Source organism: Pipistrellus hanaki (genome assembly GCF_964339955.1).
Source record: "Pipistrellus hanaki genome assembly, chromosome: 5".
In the NCBI taxonomy this organism is placed as follows: domain Eukaryota; kingdom Metazoa; phylum Chordata; class Mammalia; order Chiroptera; family Vespertilionidae; genus Pipistrellus; species Pipistrellus hanaki.
In genome coordinates, this window is record NC_140507.1 from 74,231,853 (window position 1) to 74,252,840 (window position 20,988).

The 20,988-nt window shown below is 47.7% G+C and overlaps 1 protein-coding gene across 3 annotated transcripts in view; it reads right to left on the minus strand.

The window, feature by feature from the left end:
* ACER1 (alkaline ceramidase 1) overlaps positions 1-20,988 on the minus strand; it is a 44,084-nt gene that overhangs the window by 9,263 nt on the left and 13,833 nt on the right. For 2 of the 3 annotated variants that reach the window (XM_084885632.1, XM_084885630.1), the window contains exon 1: positions 11,270-11,377. The exons of the other annotated variant lie outside the window; for it this stretch is intronic. In XM_084885632.1, coding sequence (XP_084741758.1) covers positions 11,270-11,362 — 93 coding nt within the window. In that variant the 5' untranslated portion in view covers positions 11,363-11,377. Of the gene's footprint in view, positions 1-11,269; positions 11,378-20,988 lie in introns of those variants that run through there. 3 annotated transcript variants of the gene reach the window in all.

The following is a 20,988-nucleotide window of genomic DNA, read 5'->3' on the forward strand; positions in this document are numbered from 1 at the left end:
TACCAAAATTGAGTCGCACAGTTGACAACTCTAGCAAGGCCTTTGGGATATTGTCATGATGTTTAAACTATGGAAGCCATCTTGCTACCAGGAGGAGATGAGGCTGAGAATAAAAACAAACACGCAAGGGCAGTATTTACCCTTCTGTTGAATCCTCCAGTCCTGCACGAGGCCCCAGCCCTCCCATTTTCTAAAATATCTCAGTATTTTTCCCATGCATTCTCTCTTTTGTGTTTGTTTGTTTGATTGATTGATTCTTTGGTTTTGTTTTTTGCTTAAGCTAGCTTTCTATTGCTTGCATCCAACAAAACTATCACCATTAGCATATTAGCCAGGCTTCTTTGGTAGCAAGCAACAGAAAATGATTCTGGTAAACTTACATTATAAATATTGCAAGTGTGTGTGGGTGTGGGTGTGGGGGGTGTATAGTTACCTACTTAATTGATTAATTCATTCATTTATTATGTAGAGCTCCTTAAACAAAGGAATTACAGAGACAAGAAAAACCAGAAACCAGAACAGCTCTGGCCCTTGAATGAACAATTTCTTCAGGGGGCAACTTTGGGCATGAATGAAAACAACTATGTTCATTCCTATGTCCAAGTCCAAGATTCAAATTCTGGAGAGTGTAGCCTGGGCCACATCCCACCCTTGGCTAGAGGAGAGGGAGGACCTTGATTGACCATCCATCGAGACCATAACCAGTAGGAGGGGTGGGGAGCAGCTGGTTGTCTAAGGGAAAATGAGGCCATGGACATCAAATGGAAAATTCTAAAGCCTCCATTTAAAATACATCTGTCATTTATGTTTCTCTCACACAGCGATATTTCTCTCTCTCTCTCTCTCTTTCTCTCTCTCTTTCTCTCTCCCTTCCTTCCTCCCTCCCTCTTTTCCTCCCTCCCTCTCCTTTCCTCCCTTCCTCTCTCTAAGATTAATTAAAAATAAAATACATCTGTCACTTTAAACTCTAAATAAAAATAAAATAAATAAAACACCTCTATGACTCCCATAATTAAAATCCAAGCTTTTAAACTTGGCTTATAAACTCTCTCCATTACTCATTTATTTGCTCCACCTTCAATTTTGTAATGCTGGTGGAAGGAATAACTCAGTTCCTTCGAATGAGCCATGCTTACTCTTCCCTCTTACCTCCAGGGGTTTGCATGTGCTGTTCCCACTGCCTGGAACACTTTGCTCTCCACTCACCACCACCCCCTTGCCAGGCCAACTTCTACTTCATCTGTCACCTGGGTATCACTTCCTCCTAAAGACTTCCCACTCCCTCAAGACAGGGTTAGGCGGCCTTCCTTTGTGCCCATTGCTGTCCCACGTCCTAACACTTGTCCAGTTGCCCTGGAGCTGTCTGGCTCTTCTGCTAAACCTGGCTTTGATGACACAGGCTGTGCCTTCTCCATTCCCCATTGTAATCTCAGGAGCCAGAATATAGTAGGTACCCAATCAGTATTTCTTGTTGACCAGACCTCAAAATAGATTCAGGTGGACCACCCATCATATGCATGAAAACACTTGACAGAGGGTCAGGTCCTGCATCTAGAAAGTTCTGGGTAGAAGGCGCTAGGACTGTTATGTTCTCATCTTTTGACCACACACCTTTGCAGAGAGTAGTTTGAATCCTTGCACACACCCCAAAGTCCAGCATTCTAGTTCTTGTTTGGCAATGAGAAAGCTGAATCTCTGTGACTTCCCTGAGGTTGCACAGCTCCAGAAGACTCTGAAACTTGATTGGCCCTTGCCTTGGAAGACAAGAAGACTAGACAGGCGGTAGTGATATAGATGGGCCTCCCTGATATAGAGGGGGCTCCCTGCTTTAAGAAATAGCAAGGGCCGTGCTGTTGTTGTTGTGGGAAATGATAATAACATGTTTATCAGTGGTGTAGCTGCTCTACACTCAGAGGCCAAGCAGAACTGAGACAGGAGCTTTAAATGATGCCCAGTGTGCAGCATGAGGGCAGAGCACTGGGCAGAGCCTCTGGCTAATGAGCAACACTGGCTCTGGAACCTCTGATAGCATCGGAGAAGATGCCAGGGTCTCCTCCCTGCCCTCTGGCACTGGGCCCCCATGTTTCCCAACCACTGGCCCCACCCAGACTTGGCAAGGCAGGAGAGGCACCAATCTGGGATGGTGTCCAGGGCCAGCTTGCCCTCAGCTCTGGACATATCTGAGCTGAACTCCCTGGGTCCCAGCCTCAGCAGATGCTTTCTCATTCATTCATTCATTCATTCATTTGCTCAACAACCATTTCTTCAGTACCTACTATGTGCTCAAGGACCTTAGCAGTATCTGAAAACAAAGTCCCTTCCTTTACGATGGTATCCAGTCAGGGTTTGAAGGACATTTTGTGCTCCAGCTTCCTCCTCTACCTCTGAGTGCCGTGGTGAGGATTAAGGAGCCAAGTGCCACCGGAATTTGGCTGTTTTGTTCACGGCTTTGACACCCGTCCTCCCACTCCTCAGTGTCTAGAATAGTGCCTGGCACACCCAGTAGGTGCTCAGTAAATTTTTGCAGATGATAGTTGTGGGAGCTCTAATCACAGTACGCCGGGATGATCAAGGCCAATTGCCAGAGGCAATAATAACACAGCAGTATTACTGTATGCACTGTGCAGGCGCACCTTTCTATAACCCAAATATTGATATCATTCTTTGGCAAGAAGCCTCTTTTGTCCAAGTTGGCATAAAATGTTGTTGACCAGCCAGTGTGCAGCTGCTTTATAGGGCTACTCTGAAGAAGTGCTTTCTCTGGTGGCTCCTTGGTTAGCAATGGCTACTTGGTCTATATACACACACACACACACACACACACCCGCCACGAGTTTGACATGCTTGGTCTCTCCCATATGCCTATGACTATTCACATCTTCTTCCAATACCTGGCGTACATGGGGGTACAGCCCCTAGCAGAGGAGCTATACTTCAATAATAACGCATGTCAAGATACATGTGAATAACGCCTACATGTGCCTTGCACGGGTGCTGTAACAGTTGTGCTGTTATTCTAGCGTGTTTGCTTTTTTATTACCCAGCCCCCAGCCGGGTGTCTGGTGAATAGATGTGGCCGGTTACCTTAGGCGTGGAAGAAGGAGAGATCAAGAGAGGGCGTGAGGAAAAGAAGGAAGAAGAGGAGAAGAAAGAAGTGAAAGAATCAGGGAGGGAGGAGAGGAAAGAAAGGAAGAGAAGGAGGAAGGGCCAAAACTGGTTTGGTTCAGTGGATAGAGGGTCGGCCTGCGGACTGAAAGGTTGTGGGCACATCCCCAGTAGGGGGTGTGTAGGAGGCAGCTGATCGATGTTTCTAACTCTCTATCCCTCTCTCTTCCTCTCTGTAAAAAATCAGTAAAATGTATATTTTTTTAAAAGAGAAGGAGGAAGGGAGAGCTTGACCTGAATGACTCTGCCATGGTATCAGGAAAAGGTAGAGGGGGAATCCTTTTCTCATTTACCCCAACCATCCTGGGCTGGGCCCGCAGCCCCTACAACCAGCCTGCCCTCCCCCATCCCCACTAACAGCTTCTCTGCACATCACTGTTTCCCTGGAGGAGTCCATGATTCATTCTTACCACCTTCATTGTCTGTGCCACATGCACACTGGACTGTGACTTCTGTGAGGACAAGAAACACGTTTTATCCTCAGCTGTGTCCCCAACACCTTCGCACACTGGGCACCCAATAGGCACTCAATAAAAGTTTGTTAAATCAATCAAATCAATGAAGATGGCCAAGACTGCCCACTTGTCCTAATCTGCCACAGCCAGACTCCCACCATCGCACCTGGCACTGTCACCTGTCCAGGACCCTGTTTACATCCAGTTACCAGGTACGCACAAATGTGCTGGGTGAGGCTGGAGCAATAGTGCCAGCCAAGCCACAATCCCGCCCAGCATGGGACGCACTCTCAGGAATTCAGATGCACACAATTAACTGTTAATGACTCAGTAACTGGGTGGCCTCACAGAGCTGTGGTTAAGTGAGAGACTCTGGGATCAGGTGGCCTGGGTTTCACAATGGAACTTCTAACATTTGCAACTTTCATGCATTGGCAATTCATACTGTGCAATCCTGGGAAGGAAGCATAACCTCTCCTAGCCTTTATTTACCCATCTGCCAGGTGGGAGACTAAGAGTGCCTGCTTCATAGAATCATGACGATTAAATAAAATTAATAAACATCAGTGCAGGTTGTCACATACACCAAAAAATAGGTTGTGTGTTTGATTCCTGCTTGGGGACATACAGGAGGCAACTGACCCATGTTTCTCTTTCACATTAATGTTTCTCTCTTTCTCTCTCTCTAAAAATAATTAAAAGCATATCCTTGGGTGAGGATTTTTAAAACAAAAAAAAATTAAGCCCTAGCCGGTTTTGCTCAGCGAAGAGAGCATTGGCCTGTGGACTTAAGGGTCCCAGGTTTGATTCCAGACAAGGGCACATGCTTGGATTGTTTGCTCAATCCCCAGTAGGGGGCGTACAGGAGGCATCCGATCCATGATTCTCTCTCATTGTTGATATTTCTATTTCTCTTTCCCTCTCCCTTCCTCTCTAAAAATCAATAAAAATATATATATTTTAAAAATTAAGAAACATCAAATATAATTAACACATCAATATTTTTGCATCTCTGCATTATGTTTACCTGAAACAATAATAGCTTCGATTTATTTTATTATTATTTTTTTAAATATTTTTTATTGATTTTTTTTACAGAAAGGAACAGAGAGTTAGAAACATCGATGAGAGAGAATCATCGATCAGCTGCCTCTTGCACACCCCCTACTGGGGATGTGCCCGCAACCAAGGTGCATGCCCTTGACCAGAATCGAACCTGGGACCCTTGAGTCCGCAGGCCCACGCTCTATCCACTGAGCCAAACCAGTTAGGGCTCGTCTCTTCTTTGAAGATGTGCTCAGTGAACATTTGCTGAGTAAATGAATGAATGAGTTTTCCTTCCCTAGCACACACCACCATTCTGTACCCTTGACTTCTGTTTATTGTCTGTCTCCTCCTTCCCCCAGCACCTCAGTCCAGGAGGGCAGGCATTATTGTCTGCTTTGATCACCGCTGTGTCCCCAGATTCCAAAACAGTGCCTGGCTCAATCAGTTATTGTTGAATGATGAGCAACCTAAGGGGCTGCTGTCCCCTTGAATCAGACCCCTCCCCACAGGAGGCCAGCAGGGTGGAGATCACAAATGCCTGTTTTTCCGAAGAAGAAAAGAGGTCCAGAGAAATCTATCAAGTCTGGGCCCTTGATGTGTCACGAGCATGAGTACCGGTTTCGGGCGTGTGATTATTCAATTAATGGCGTCTGTCCTCCCTGAGGGCAGGGACCATGCCCTTGTGGGTTTAAGCAGGGCCTGGCAGGCCAGAGGTGCCCGAAATTAATTGCTTTTGCTGTGAATGTTAATGAGGAAAAAGGCAGAGAAGGGATGTGTGGGTTAGAGCTCATGGGACCTGCTAGTCACAGACAGCGGCTCAGAGAAGGGGCAAGTGCCCTGCCTGAGTCGCACAGCATTCAGGGAAGACAGGGACTGGAATCACCACATGGCAGAGGCCAGCTGCAGGGAAGGGGAGGTGGAAAGGCTGTTGGAGGTGCAGGTACCATAGCCTACACCCCCAACACTCCCTTCCTGCTCTGATCCCCCCTCTCTTTGAGACCCACTCCCACAGTCCTCCTCACTCCCTCCTCCCTGCCTTTGCCTGCAGGTCCCTCCCTCACCAGCCATGCCATCCCTTTGTTTTATACCCAAGCATCTGAGAGGGAGTTTTCTGGAGATCCCTTCAGAAAGGAGAGGATGAGATACAGAGCTCCCGAAGCTTTGGCAGGATCCTAAGGAAAACTTCAGCAGCACAGCTGCCTCTGGGAGCCGGGAGGCCTTGAAGCTTCTTCCCACTTTACTTGAACCTCTCCTAAGATGTCAGCAGCCCAGGAGGAGGCCATATCTGGAGGGCGCCAAACCCAAGCAAGCAGGTGCAAACTGGAGCAGCCTACACCTTGACTTCCCCCCGGCCTCACCTGCCCCAGCCTGACCCGCTCCTGTTACATATACTTCCTTGGCTCTCCTGGCTGTCTGTGACATCAGCCAGGTGCCCCTGCCACCCCCACACCATTGCCTCTCCCATACCCGAAGGCCACCCATGGCTCCCCAATGTCCTCACACAGCTCACACACGCCTCTACCAGGCCTTCTTGAGTTCGCCCTGGAAACCTCACCAGCCCTTTCCCTCCCCCGTGGTCCCTCCCCCGCAGGCAGCCTGGGCTCTGGTTCAAGCCACCACTGTTCTCTCTCACCTCAAGACCTTTTCAGATGCTCCATATGCCTTTGCTCCATATGCCTTGAGAGCATTTACTCATCCTTTTTTTTTTTTTTAATGTCTTTTTATTGATTTCAGAGAGGAAGGAAGAGGGAAGGAAATACAGAAACATCAATGATGAGAGAGAATGTTTCTCACTCCCCCTCTCATCAATGTTTCTAACTCTGTATCCCTCCCCCTCTCCCTTTCTCTCTGTACAAAACCAATTGATGGGCTGCCTCCTGCATGTCCCCCACTGGGGATCGAGCCCAAGACCCAGACATGTGCCCTTGACTGGAATCGGACCGTGGCCTCCTGGTTCATAGGTTGATGCTCTACCACTGAGCCAAGCTGGCTGGGTTCATCCTTTAAGCATTGAGGTTCCCACCCCATTCAAGAAGTGGAGGCCTCATCCCCATCCCCATGGCTTCCCACCAACTCGATTCTGGCTCCTGTTTCTCCCTTTGCCACAAACTAACCGTGGGGCTGGGGGACTCATTTCTAATTCTGAATCACCCTCCACATCCTGGGACATTGAGCCTTTCCAGGGCCCCAATGATCATCCAGCACAGGTTGGTTCAGAGCTGGTTTTTGTTGTTAATCCTCATACAAGAATATTTTCCCATTGATTATTTATTTTCGAGAGAGTGGAGGGGAGGGAGGGAGAGAGATGGAGAGAAACACTGATGTGAGAGAAACGCACTAATTGGTTGCCTCCACACGCACCCGCACTGGGCTGAGGATTGAACCTGCAACCAGGTATATGCCCTTGACCAGAAATCGAACCCGCAACATTTTGGTGCTTAGGTCAACGCTCTAACCACTGTGAACACACCGGCTAGGGTGCATTACAGTATTTTTGTTGAATGAATGAATGACTCCATCAATGAATACAAATACATTTCAAAACACTCCAACCCAGTGTTGTAGATGACTCCAAAACAATCATCTTCATCTCTGCCCATAGTCTAGCCACAGAACATCCTTTTCCCTTTCCCAAAGTGGCCAACCCCTCTCTTACTTCCAGGACCAGTCCACCCATTTCCCTTCTTCTGTTCTCTTATTCCTGGCTCCTACCGAACTCGGCGAGCTCCTATTCATCTTTCAAAACCCAACTCTTTGGTGCCCTCCTCTCTGAAGCCCCCCCCCCCATCACCTGCACTGAGCCTCTGGTGCTTCCTTCTTCCACACCCGGACCCTGGGGGCGGGGCTCTCCAGCACTGCACGCTCAGAGCTCCTTGCAAGCAGAGCAGCAAGAAAGCAAAAGATTCTTCAAGGATCACTGTTTTCCCACTATGAGTTCTGACTCCTAAGTGGAACATGATGAAGTACACGTGATCACATTTTAAAAAACTTCTGCTGCAGCCCTGAAAAGTTTGAATCAGTGGCTAGTGTCGGCCTGTGGACTGAAGAGTCCTAGGTTTGATTCCAGTCAAGGGCATGTACCTTGGTTTTCGGGCACATCCCCAGTGGGGATTGTGCAAGAGGCAGCTGATTCGATGTTTCTCTCTCATCAATGTTTCTAACTCTCTATCCCTCCCGCTCTCCCTTCCTCTCTGCACAAAATCAATAAAATGTATCCAAATAATTTTTCTGCTGCATATTTTGTCTTGAATTTACATACCTTGCTCAAAAACGTGCTTTCAAACAGTTGCACAGTATTTTGGCAGAATGTATTCAGCCCTACACAGAGGGGTGAAAATACTATGGCTCCCTTTTTATTTATCCATTTACTCACTGCAATTACGGTGACTCAGCGATGACTCTGTACATAAATCTCACCACCTAGTGGGGTTGTCTCTTTGGTTAAAGTTCCTAGAGGTACGATGCCGGCATCAAGGGGGTGGGGGCTATTTGGAAATTCATGTCCCAACACAGCCGTCGGTTTCCCACAGGAAGCTGCAAAAGATGAGTGTGCCATCGGCAGGGATCAGCACGGTCAACCCCTCCTCCTCTCCAGGTGAGGGTACTGAGTGCCAACAGGGGCAGAGTCTCTGACCAGGAGGAACAAGAACAAGAACCAAGTAGAGCCAAGACCGGTTTAGCTCAGTGGATAGAGTGTCAGCTCACTAGGAAATGAACTCATTTTTTTTTTGAGAGGCCAAAACCAAAAAATATCTTGTGCTCTATTTGACAGGAGTTTGTTTGTTTGTTTGTTTTAATATATTTTATTGGTTTTTTTACAGAGAGGAAGCTAGAAGGATAGAGAGTTAGAAACATCAATGAACTGCCTCTTGCACACCCCCCACTGGGGATGTGCCCGCAACCAATGTACATGCCCTTGACCGGAATCGAACCTGGGACCCCTCAGTCCGCAGACGGACGCTCTATCCACTAAGCCAAACTGGTTTCAGCTCTTTGTTTTTTATGTAACTGTAGCAGAGGTTGGAGAACTACAGCCCCTGTGCCAAGTTCAGCCCCACTGTCTTGTCTTGTGTGGTTCGATGAGCTAGTAATAATACTGACATTCTTAAAAGGTCAAAATAATTTTTAAAAATTATATGAAATTCATATTTGGGCATCCACAAATAAACTTTTATTGGCAAGTGGCCACACTCACTTGTTGACCTCCTGCCCGGAGCTGCTTCCCAGCTACAGTGGTTGAGTTGAGTCATTTTTACAGAGATCACATGGCCCCCAAAGCCAGAATCATCAACCAGCCAGCTCTCCAACAGAAGTTTGCTCACCCCTGAACAACGTGATTTATTAGCTATAGTGACAGGTTTGAGCATCTTGGGTTTGGGGAAACCCTTTAAGATAGAACTCAGTTCCTCCTGCCCTATCCATTTCTGCCAGAGCCTTTTTTTTTTTTTTTTTTTTTTAATTCCTCACTCTAGGATATTTTCCCATGGTTTTTTTTTAGCGAGAGAAGGAGAGAGGGAAAGACAGAGGGAAACATTGATGTGAGAGAAACACATAGATAGTTTGCCTCTACACAAGCCCCGACCAGCGCCTGGGCCGAGGAGGAACCTGCCACTGAGGTACCGGTACGTGCCCTTGACCGGAATCAAACCCGGGACCCTTCGGTTGGTCTGCAGGCTTGTGCTCTATCCACTGAGCCAAACTGGCTAGGGAGGGCCAAAGACATTTTGATAGAAGTAAAAAACCCAAGTGTGCTCCCACCAGGGAAAGGTGAGCACTGCTTTGTGAAACATCTGTTTCTGTGTGATAAGAATCTGGAAATGCCAGTCCTGGGTGATAATGGTGTAGAAATCTCCTGGGAGATGTCACGAGCAGAACGCGTTTGAGACCTGCAGCGAGTATCCATGGGTTGCTCAATGTTCTGCATTTAGAGACGGGCTAAAGAAGGATGCCGGGAGGAGACCTCTGCACAAGAGCACGGCTAGCCCCGGGCACAGCCCACACCGAGCCAGCCCTCCCTGGTGCCTGCTGTGGCAGGGGCTCAGCGGAGGACAGTCTTGGCTGCGGGGACTGCCAGGGAATGCAGAGAGGAGGGTTCCAGAAGCCCAAACCCTCTCCCCATAGGCAGGGATCAGCACGGTCAGCCCCTCCCACTCTCCAGTGAGGGTACTGAGTGCCAACAGGGGCAGAGTCTCTGACCAGGAGGAACAAGAACAAGAACCAAGTAGAGCCAAGACCGGTTTGGCTCAGTAGATAAAGTGTCAGCCTGCGGACTCAAGGGTCCCGGGTTTGATTCCGGTCATGTACCTTGGTTGCAGGCACATTTCCCAGTAGGGGGTGTGAAGGAGGCAGCTGATCGATGTTTCTCTCACATCGATGTTTCTAACTCTCTCTCTCTCTCTCTCTTCCTCTCTGTAAAAAATCAATAAAATATATATATTTTTAAAAAACACACACAAAAAAAAAACCCCAAGTAGAACCTGGAATCTCAAACTCCTGTCTCGCAGCCCTGAGAAGCAACGAGGCCAAAGCTAAGAGTCAGAGCAACGTGACCATCCTGGGACTGAGCACCCCTCCCCCACCTGCCAACAAACTCTCCTGGACCCACCAAGTTCTGATCGGCTCTAAGGGCCAGGGTAGCCCTGGGTGTATCCTCAACCTCCCCGAAGGCCCATTTCCTCGCCTGGAGAATGGGATTAACTCTCCATACGATTATGGTGCTGAACTCCCAGGTCCCCGTGGAGATTAAATGAGTCTGCCTGACAGATGTTTGATACGATGCCTGGCACCCAGGAAGCACTCAATAAAGGCCATTGCATTGCTCACCATTCATTGACCACCTACTATGTGTTACCCACCATCCCAGGAGCTCGAGGAAGGCAAGCACCCTGCCTTGTACACTGTGTTGTCCGCAGCTCTCCACACAAGGATAGCACAGACACGCGTCTCCTTGGCTGCTCACATCTTTCAGGCGATGGTCAAATGCATTGGCCATATAGGCACCCAAGATCTGGGGGCCCTTCCAGTGTGAGGCTGCCCACAACTGAGGGGTCTCCTGGGACAGGGGACTTCCAATGCTGAAACTCTTCCCCAGCAAACTAGGATGAGTTGGTCACCCTGGGCTGGGGATGTAGCTGAGAACAAAGCAGCCATAGTCACCTCCTCCAGGCAGCCCTCCCTGACCTTCCCGTTCCTGCTGGCTTTAGGAGATACCTCTGGCACCCGTCCCCCTGGAAGCTGCCTGTGTGTCCCCCTTAGGGGCCACCTCTAGGCACCCGCACCCCCCTCCCCTAAGCTGCCTGTGTGTCCCCCATGACTGCACCATCACCCCGGGTTGTGAATGCCTGGCATCACTCTTTTCTGGGTCATTGCTGCCTTCCCAAAGCCTACCACAGAGCCGGATGCCAAAGAGAGACAAGTCATGAATGAAAGCCAGTGCTTCCCCGCCTGGCACAGGAGCAAAGCGAGGCCCAGAGAGGCGAACCGCTCAGACAGGATTCCCCAGAGAGGACGTGGAGGCGCCAGGCTTTGAACCCGGGTCTGGCGAGACTCTGCCTGCCCCCTCACCACCATCCCCGCAGCGCTGCTGCCCAGCTGGCCCTCACCGTGTTGTAGAACTCGGCCACCAGCTCCGAATGCTGGAAGTTGCTCTCGCACCAGTCCACCTCGGAGCTCTGGTAGGCGAAGATGCTGGGCATGGTGACGCGGCGCCCGCTGCCCGCTGGCTGTGTCTGGCAGAGAGGAGCCTGCGAGCCTAGTAGGGCTGGGCTCAGGTGAGGCGGGGAGAGGACTGCCTGGTTCTCCACAGCACGCTGGGAGGAAAAACCTGCTGAGCCGCTCCCCGGTTGCACCAGGGCCGCCTGGCAGTGCGGTGGCGGCTGCCCTGGGCATAAGCAGAGGGGCTGGCTCGGTCCAGGCAGGGAGGGAGTGGGTGGGACGGGAGGCCCCTCCTCGCCCACTAGGAATGAGAGTGGGGACTGTGTCAGAACAGTAATTTAAAAGAATCATCATATAATGAGCCCCCTGAGGTGAGTGCCTTTGCCAACTCCGCTGTACAGAAAAGCAAACTGAGGCAGAGAGAGCAAAGCCACTTGTCGAGGGCACGCAAGGTGGGCACGCTGAGAGGTGAAAACAGGCTGGCTGAGTCCTGACCCCAGGCTCTTAACCATCAGGTTTTACTACCTCACACCATCAAAGCTCCATGCTGCCCGTTTCCCAGATCAGAGGCAAATAGCAGCATGCCCCGCCAGACGCTCAGCCCAGCTCCCTTGCCATATGTGGCCTTGCCCAATCATCTCTCCTTTGGGAGCTCCCTTTTCCTGTCTGTGCCATCAGAGGTGGGCTGGGTTTTTTTAACATATATATTTTTATTTATTTCAGAGAGGAGGAGATAGGGAGAGAGAGAAACATCAATGAGAATCATTGGTTGTCTGCGGCCTGCACACTCCACACTGGGGATCAAAGAGCTCACATATGCCCTGACCTGGAATCAAACTGTGACCTCCCAGTTCATAGTTCAACACTCAACCACTGAGCCACGCTGGCCAGGCTGAGGTGGGGTTGGATTGGAGCCATTTTTCTTGGGCAGTCAAGACCTCATATGCCTACGGTGTCACCAATTCCACCAGGGGCCACCTTCAAAACCCCAAGTCATCCTAGTTTGCTGGGGACTATCCTGGTTTCAGCACTGTAAGCCCCATGTCCCAGGAAACCCCTCTGGGCATACCAAGTATAGGGGACCCTGGTTCTGGCTTCTAAGGGCTGTGGAAAGCTATGGTTTTAGAGTCAGACAAGATCAGAGTTTGAATTGTGAGTTCTTAAGCTGTGTGACCCTGGGTAAGTGAGTTCACCTCTCTGTGCCTCAGTTCGCTCATCTGTATTATGGGAAGGATGGTGATAGGCCCAACTATTACAAAGGCACACAAAACTACAACAGGTTAAGGGCTTAGCTCACTGCCTGGCTTGGAGTGTGCCTCACAATAAATGGTAGTAAGTTTTCTTTTTTAAAATATATTTTATTGATTTTTTACAGAGAGGAAGGGAGAGGGATAAAGAACTAAAAACATGGATGAGAGAGAAACATTGATCAGCTGTCTCTTGCACACCCCATACTAGGGATGTGCCCACAATCAAGGTACATGCCCTTGACTGGAATCGAACCTGAGACCCTTCAGTCCGAAGGCTGACGCTCTATCCACTGAGCCAGACAAGTCAGAGCGGTAATAAGTTTTCTTATTGTAGCTGGCTTTAAACTTTAAGGCAGCCATTCAGAATACTAATAACAAGGGCACACTTTTACCAACTACTTGCCAGGCTCTTTTCTAAGTGCTCAGTATTCAGTATGGTCTCATTTAATGTTCTTAGCAACTTTTAAAAAATATATATATTTTGATTTTTTACAGAGAGAAAGGGAGAGAGATAGAGAGCTAGAAACGTCGATGAGAGAGAAACATCGACCAGCTGCCTCTTGCACACCCCCCCCCACTGGGGATGTGCCCGCAACCAAGGTACATGCCCTTGACTGGAATCGAACCTGGGACCTTTCAGTCCGCAGACCGATGCTCTACCACTGAGCCAAACCAGCTTCAGCTGTTCTTAGCAACTTTTAAGAGAGAGCTACAGTTATCTCCAGCTCACTAGGAGGAAACTGAAGCCCAGAGACGTTAAGCAATTTCGCCAGGGTCACACAGCTGGAAAGTGAGAGTGGGTCAAGCGATTTCTGAGCCTCAGTTTCCTCACCTGTAATGTGGGAAATAATTATAGCAGGTCCTGCTATGAAGTTTTAATGAGCTGACACAGTGTTTCCCTAGGAAGATCATTTTTGGTGATGCGTGGGCCGGCATTCAGAACCATTAAACTGTGTGACAGGTAGTCCACTCTTTTTTCAATTCTCAGTAGTTTGAGGAGAGCGGCTCAGTTGGTTACTAATACATGTTTATGTCTCTGAACACTTAATCCCTGTGCTTGATAAAAAGCCCTTCAGTAAGGAACAGTATCCTGCTGGAATCCTGAGACATCGTTACATTGTACTTACTTTTAAATAAGCCTGTCTAGTGGCTGGCCATATCTACTTGCCATTCATGGCAGGGCTACAAAGTTTCTTTTAAAAAACAAATTGGTATCGGAGTCATGGCACCAAAAACAAAACAAAATAAAATTGATTTTGCCCGGCCAGTGTGGCTCAGTGGTTGAGTGTCGACCTATGAACTAGGAGGTCACAGTTTGATTCCTTGTCAGGGCACATGCCCAGGTTTCAGGCTCGGTTCCCAGTAGGAGGAATGCAGGAGGCAGCTGATCGATGATTCTCTCTCATCATATGTTTCTCTCCCTCTCCCTTCCTCTCTGAAATCAATAAAAATATTTTCTAAAAGATAAAAAATAGCCATAGCTGGTTTGGCTCAATGGATAGAGTGTCAGCCTGTAAACTGAAGGGTCCTGGGTTTGATTCTGATCTAGGGCACACGCTTGGCTTTACGGGCATGATTCCCAGTGGGGGGGGGGGGGTGTACAGGAGGCAGCCAATCAATGATTCTCTCTGACCATCGATGTTTCTCTCTCTTTCTCCCTCTCCCTTCCTCTCTGAAATCAATAAAAATACATTTTTTAAGAGCTATAAAAAATAAATTGATTTAAGCTTTATAATTTTGGAGGTGGTTACATAAATCTATACATGCTTGCATGGATATGCACACAAATGAATGTAAAAGCTGTTGGAATCTAAATAAAGTCTGTAGCTCATATCAATGTAAATTTCCTGATTTTGAAATTGTATAGTTACACTAGAGGCCCGGTGCACAAAATTCGTAAACGGGGGTGTGTGTCCCTCAGCCCAGCCTGCACCCTCTCCAATCTTAGATCCCTCGAGGGATGTCCAACTGCCCATTTAGGCCCAATCCCGGTAGGTCCAATCCCAGGATTGGGCCTAAATGGGCAGCCGGATATCCCTCTCACAATCCAGAACTTCTGGCTCCCAACTACTCACCTGTCTGCCTTCCTGATTGCCCCTAACTGCTTCTGCCTGCCAGCCTGATCACCCCCTAACCACTCCCCTGCCAGCCTGATTGATGCCTAACTGCTCCACTGCCCGCCTGATTGCCCTAATTGCCCTCCCCTATAGGTCTGGTTCCCCCCCCCCCCCAACTGCCCTTCCCTTCAGGCCCAGTCGCCCCCAACTTCCCTCTTCTGCTGGCCTGGTCCCTCCCAACTGCTGTCCCCTGCTGGCCTAATCGCCCTCAACTGCTCTTCCCTGCAGGCCATCTTGTGGCAGCCATCTTGTGTCCACATGGGGACAGCCATCTTTGACCACATGGGTGCAGCCATCTTGTTGTGTTGGAGTGACAGTCAATTTGCATAATACTCTTTTATTAAATAAGATAGAGACTTGGTGCACGGGTAGAGGCCGGCTGGTTTGCCCTGAAGGGTGTCCTGGATCAGGGTGGGGGTTCCCTTGGGGCATGGGGTGGCCTGGGCAAGGGGCCTGTTGTGGTTTGCAGGCCGGCCATGCCCCCAGCAACCCAAGCAGAAGCCCTGGGATCTGGGATTTATTTATCTTCTATAATTGAAACTTTGTAGCCTTGAGCAGAGGCCAGGGTCGGCCAGGGTGTGCAAGAAGCTTGGCTTCCTCCATTGCCAAGGAAACCTAAGCTTTCTGCTCACTCTTTGGCCACAGCCATTTTGGTTGGGTTAATTTGCATACTTGCTCCTGATTGGCTGGTAGGCATGGATTGTGGGTGTCACAGAGGTATGATCAATTTGCATATTACCCTTTTATTACTGTGTTTCCCTGAAAATAAAACATCCTTTGAAAATAAGACCTACTTACAGGTTTCATTCTGAGTGAAATATAAGGCATCCCCCAGAAAATAAGGCCCCCCTAGGCTCTGTCTCAGAATGAAAATTAATTTACCGTAAACTGGTCGCTAGGGCCGCCCCAACTGGTGTCTAGTAACCAGTGATGTTACTTGGAGTCCTGACGTCACTGCTGTGTGGAGGCGGAGTGGAGGTCGGAGTGAGCGGTGAGCTCGGGGCGGGAGAGAGGAAGAGACTTTCGAAGATGCGTGTAGAAGAACAGGAGGATTAGAGCATACGGGATACAGCAAAGGTGGTGAGTGCTGGTCTGTCTCTGGTGACACTACCTGAAGCTCTCGGCTGGCCTCATGATGACTGAAGGTTCTCAGTCAGTGGCAGACCCTGCTCCAGCCCAGATCTAGGCCCCAGCAAGCCCAGTGACAGTCCCCAGGCAGGCCCCAGGGGGTAAATGTCTGATTAAGGGGTAGGGGGGATATCTGGTGAAGGTGTTCAGTGGCATAGGAGTGGGGGAGGGGGATCACTTAAAAATGACACAGGAGGATCAAAAGGGGTTACTAAAATGGTAATCCCCCCTCTGATTTTCCTGTGTCATTTTGATTCCCCCTCTTGATCCCCCCTGTGTCATTTTAAGTGATCCCCCTCCCCCCACCTTGATATCCCAATTCCTTTTTTTTTTACCCCTAGAAATGAGTGCAAAAAGAAAAAGCTACTCCGTGGAATACAAGAAAGGAATCGTGGAAGACTCTTGGGGCCAAAATCTTACTGCTTTCTGCAAAGAGAAGATGTTGAGTATCCGATTGGTCTGAAAATGGCGAGCAGAGTATGGTAACCTCATTGAACAAGTGGACAAGGGAAATGCTAAAACGTGCAAGTGTGGATCAGGTCGGCAACCATTATTTTCTGAGCTGGAAGACCTGATCTGTGAATGGGTTGTTGACAAGAGAGCAAAGGCTTTGGTTGTGAATAGGGCTCAGATTCAAGGATTTGCCCTTGCAATGGCACCACAGTTTGACATAGCCCCCGAAGACTTCAAAACATCACAACACTGGCTGGATAATTTCCTTCAGCGAAGTGAACTGTCTTTAAGAAGATCTACAACATTGTTTAGGTTGGAAGATACTCAAGTTATTAAGCGAGCACTTGCATTCAAGTCCTTTATTGATGATGCTGACTTCTCTAAATACAATCTTTCCAACATGATTGCTATGGATGAAACTGCAGTGTTTATGGGCCAATCATCTCAAACAACAATTGAACAGCGGGGTGCCTCCTTAGTGTACATTCCCTCCACTGCTTACGAAAGTGCACGTTTCCTGTATTTTGGCAATTTGTCTGGATGGCACTAAAATCCACCTTTAATCATTTCTAAGGGCAAGAAGGAAAAGATTGAACGTGTTTTGGGCGTTTTTATTCTTGAAACTGAAAAAGCCTGGGCCACACAAGCAGTTATAAGGAAGTGGGTCAATTTAATGCTGCTGCTTGTTATGCGAGGGAGCCAAAGAGGTCTGCTAGTCTGGGATGCAGCCAGCACTCACCGCGCTAAAGACATGAAGACATTTCTTCACGAAAGAAAAATAGATCAGATAATGATTCCCACAGGAATGACGGCCTATCTCCACACTCTTGATATTGCAATAAACAAGCCATTCAAAGACAATTTGTGCATGGAAATTAATTGACTACATTGAAAATAGAATGGAGAGAAATCAGCGTGGAAACTTTGTGAAACCTAAACTGCAAGAAGTTGTAACTTGGGTGAAGAATTCATGGGAGAAAAATCACTGAAAGTTGCATTGCAAATGCACTGTGAGCAGGCTACCTTGACAAGAAGTACTCATTTAAAGACAGTGCTATTGCTAAACATGAGAGATTTGGTCCACTGATTCTGAAAGAAATGGAGTCACAAGAAATTCACCAGGAAATTCAGGAATTGGATTGTTATGATGATGTTCCAGAAGATGATGACGTGATTGTCATTGAATAAATGAGTAAATTCTTGATACTGTAGGATTCACAGTTTGTCTGGTTTGTGTTGACAACTACAGTACTACTGTACTGTATACAGGTAATAAATTTCCTTTATTTTCATTTAATAATAAATGTGTACCATATTCTTCTTCATGGAAAAATAAGACATCCCCTGAAAATAAGACCTAGCGCATCTTTGGGAGCAAAAATTAATATAAGACATTGTCTTATTTTCGGGGAAACAGGGTAGATAGGATGGGATGTACCATTGGGGCCAGGGCTGTGGCTAAAGGGTGCACAGATCTCTCTACAATTTTGGCAACCTCTTGTGAGTGTAGTTATTCCAAAAATAGTCTCTTGAAGTAACTGATTTAGATTTTTTAATTGGCAGGTGAATATATCAATAAAATGTGGTATGTCCATATACTAGAATATTATTCACCCTTCCAAAGGAAGGAAATTCTGGTACCTGCTACAACATGGGTAAACCTTGAGAACATTATGTTCAGTAAAATAAGCCAGTCACAAGAAGACAAATGCTATATGATTCCACTTAAGAGTCATCAAATTAGTCAAACCCGGTTTGACTCAGTGGTAGAGCGTCGGTCTGCGGACTGAAAGGTCCCAGGTTTGATTCCGGCCAAGGGCATGTACATTGGTTGCAGGCACATCCCCGGCAGGGGGTGCGCAAGAGGCAGCCGATCGATGTTTCTCTCTCATCGACGTTTCTAGCTCTCTATCTCTCTCCCTTCCTCTCTGTAAAAAATCAATAAAATATATTTTTTTTTAAAAAGTCATCAAATTAATTGAGACGGTGGTGCCAGAAGCTGGGGAGTTAGTGTTTAGTTTCACTTTGGGAAGATGAGAAAGTTTTGTGCCACTTCATGCCACTTAGCGGTAAATTTAAATATTATTACGATGACACATTTCATGTTGTGTATGTTTTATCACAATTTTGAAGAGCAATTGATTTGGGTTTTTAAAGGGAGTTTTAATTTAAAAAAATATCTTAGGTGAATAATAACAGTTCAAGTGGGAGGTGGGTATAGGAAAATCCTGAGGGCGGCCTGTGAAGGTCAAAAACATAGGCACTGTTGAGGTTGTGCAAGCTGCAGGCTCGGCCCAGAGCTGGTGCTAAATGACAAGAGGCTAATATTGTTGTTGATGATGATGATGTTGTTGTTGATGATGATGATGTTATCTACAAAGTGCCAAATGCTTCCAAGTTCACACTGTGCCAGGTGCCCAGAGAGCCACCTTCTTGAGATCCTCTGGTGAAACGAGATATCAATTTTGGAGATGAGAGAAGGTTCCCAGAACCTGAATTAAAAGCTCGACCTGACTCTGCATTCCTCGGAGCAATGACAACCCCACCCTTTAGCCACAGCCCTGGCCCCCAAGCCAGGTGGGCCAGGAGAGCACACATTCACCGCACCTCCACCCCCACCCAACTGGAAGCAGGGCATCTGACTCCTTCCCCTAGAAGGGGCCAAGAGGAGATGGACCATTTGGCCTCTGAGGTCCTTTCCTACTCAAATCCAGGGCAGGGCACAACTGCCAGGATCTGGCTCTTCTGGACCTCTGTACAGAAGAAAACAAGGTAGTGACAAGTGCCCACGCCCGGCCCAGCCTGCAGAGTTTGGGAAATCGCCCTGCATAGAGCTGACTAGGGAAGTAGGACAGCCAAACGGGTGTGTGGGTGCTGAGATGATGGGAAGAAAGGAGGTGAGAGAGCAGGTATGCAGAGCCAGAGACAGGGAGGAGGGGTGAGTTCTCATGGCTACTGTAACAAATTAGCACAAACAGTGGCTTAAACCAACACTCATTTATTATCTTACAGTTCTGGGGGTCAGGAGTTCGAAATTAGTATTATGGGGCTAAAATCAAGGTGTCAACAGAGCTGCTTCCTGCTGGAGGCTCCAGGGGAGAATCCTTGCCTTTTCCAGCTTCTAGAGGTTGCCTGAATCTTTGACTCAGGGCCTCTTTTTCCATCCCCATAGTTCAGACTCCCTTCTGATCCCATCATCACAACTTTCCTCTGATGTTGACCCTAGTTCTGCAAAATGCTAGCGATTGGTAATTTGGGTGAAAGATATATAGAATTTTGTTGTCTTCTTTTTTAAAAATATATATTTTATTGATTTTTTACAGAGAGGAACAGAGAGTTAGAAACATCGAAGAGAGAGAATCATTGATCAGCTGCCTCTTGCACACCCCCTACTGGGAACGCGCCCGCAACCAAGGTACATGCCCTTGATCAGAATCGAACCTGGGACCCTTCAATCCGCAGACCGACACTCTATCCACTGAGCCAAACTGGTTTCGGCCTGTTGTCTTCTTCTTGCAACTTTTCTGTTGCAATTAAAATATTTCAAAATGAAAAGTTAAAAAATATGTTGGCTAATAAAAAGTATTGGTAAGTGCCCCAGGTGGTTTGGCTTAATGGATAGAACACTGGCCTGTGAAGAGTCCCAGGTTCAATTCCGGTCAAGGGTGCATACCTCGGTTGCAGGCTCCTCCCTAGCCCAGGCCCTGGTCTTGGGTGCATGCAGGCGGCAACTGATCGATGTTTTTTTTTCTCTCACATCAATATTTCTCTGTCTCTCCCTCTTCCTTCCACTCTGTCTAAAAATCAATGGGAAAAAATTTCCTCGGGTGAGGATTAAAAAAATAAAAGAAAGTGTTGGTGAGGATGAGAAACAAGGAAACTTCCATCCCTTACTGGTGGAAATGTGAAATGGTCCAGGGAGAGAATTTTGGAAAACAATTTCCACTAGCTGGTGTATTACTGGGCAGGGTAGGTTGATTGCTAGAATAGGAAAACAGCACATCTAAGCATCTTAAGAGTAAAAGTTTAATTCTCACATAAGCAAAGTCCATTGGATGTGTGCATTTACCCTGGAAGGCTGTCAAGTGGTCCAGGCTCCTTCCATCCTGTGATGCCTCCATTCTGAACATGCCTCCATTCTGTAGCCCCCAACCCCAATTTGTGGCTTCTACCACCAACATGAAACTTCCTAGGAAAGAAGAGGTTTGGCACATTGCATCCTTAACCACCTCAGTCCAGGAGGACCCGCCTTCCTTCGGTGTACTTTCTATTGATCAAAAGTGTCACATGACCCCCAACTTAGATGCAAGGGTAGCTGGGAAATGTAGTCTCTGGATGAATAACTGCTCCTCAGCTGTACCCTACAGAAAGGAAGCCAGAATCTTTGTGACAAAGTGGGTTGCCTCTGCCACATCCAGGAAAGTTGCAAATGACCATGTCCTGCATTGGGAACTCCCCTCCCAGATTTACACCCCCCTGAGAAACTCTCACAGGTGGACCCAGGATTCATGTACAAGATTATTCAAAACAGCCTTGCTAGTCATAGCAAAACCCTGGAGTTACCTTGAATATACCTGAGTTGCAGATTTGATAAATAAATTGTGATGCATTCATTCAACGGAATGCATGTAAATAAATGGACAATGGGAACACACAATAACGTGAATGACTCTCAACAAGATAATGCTGGACCAAAAAAGAAAAGAAGAGATGTCACAA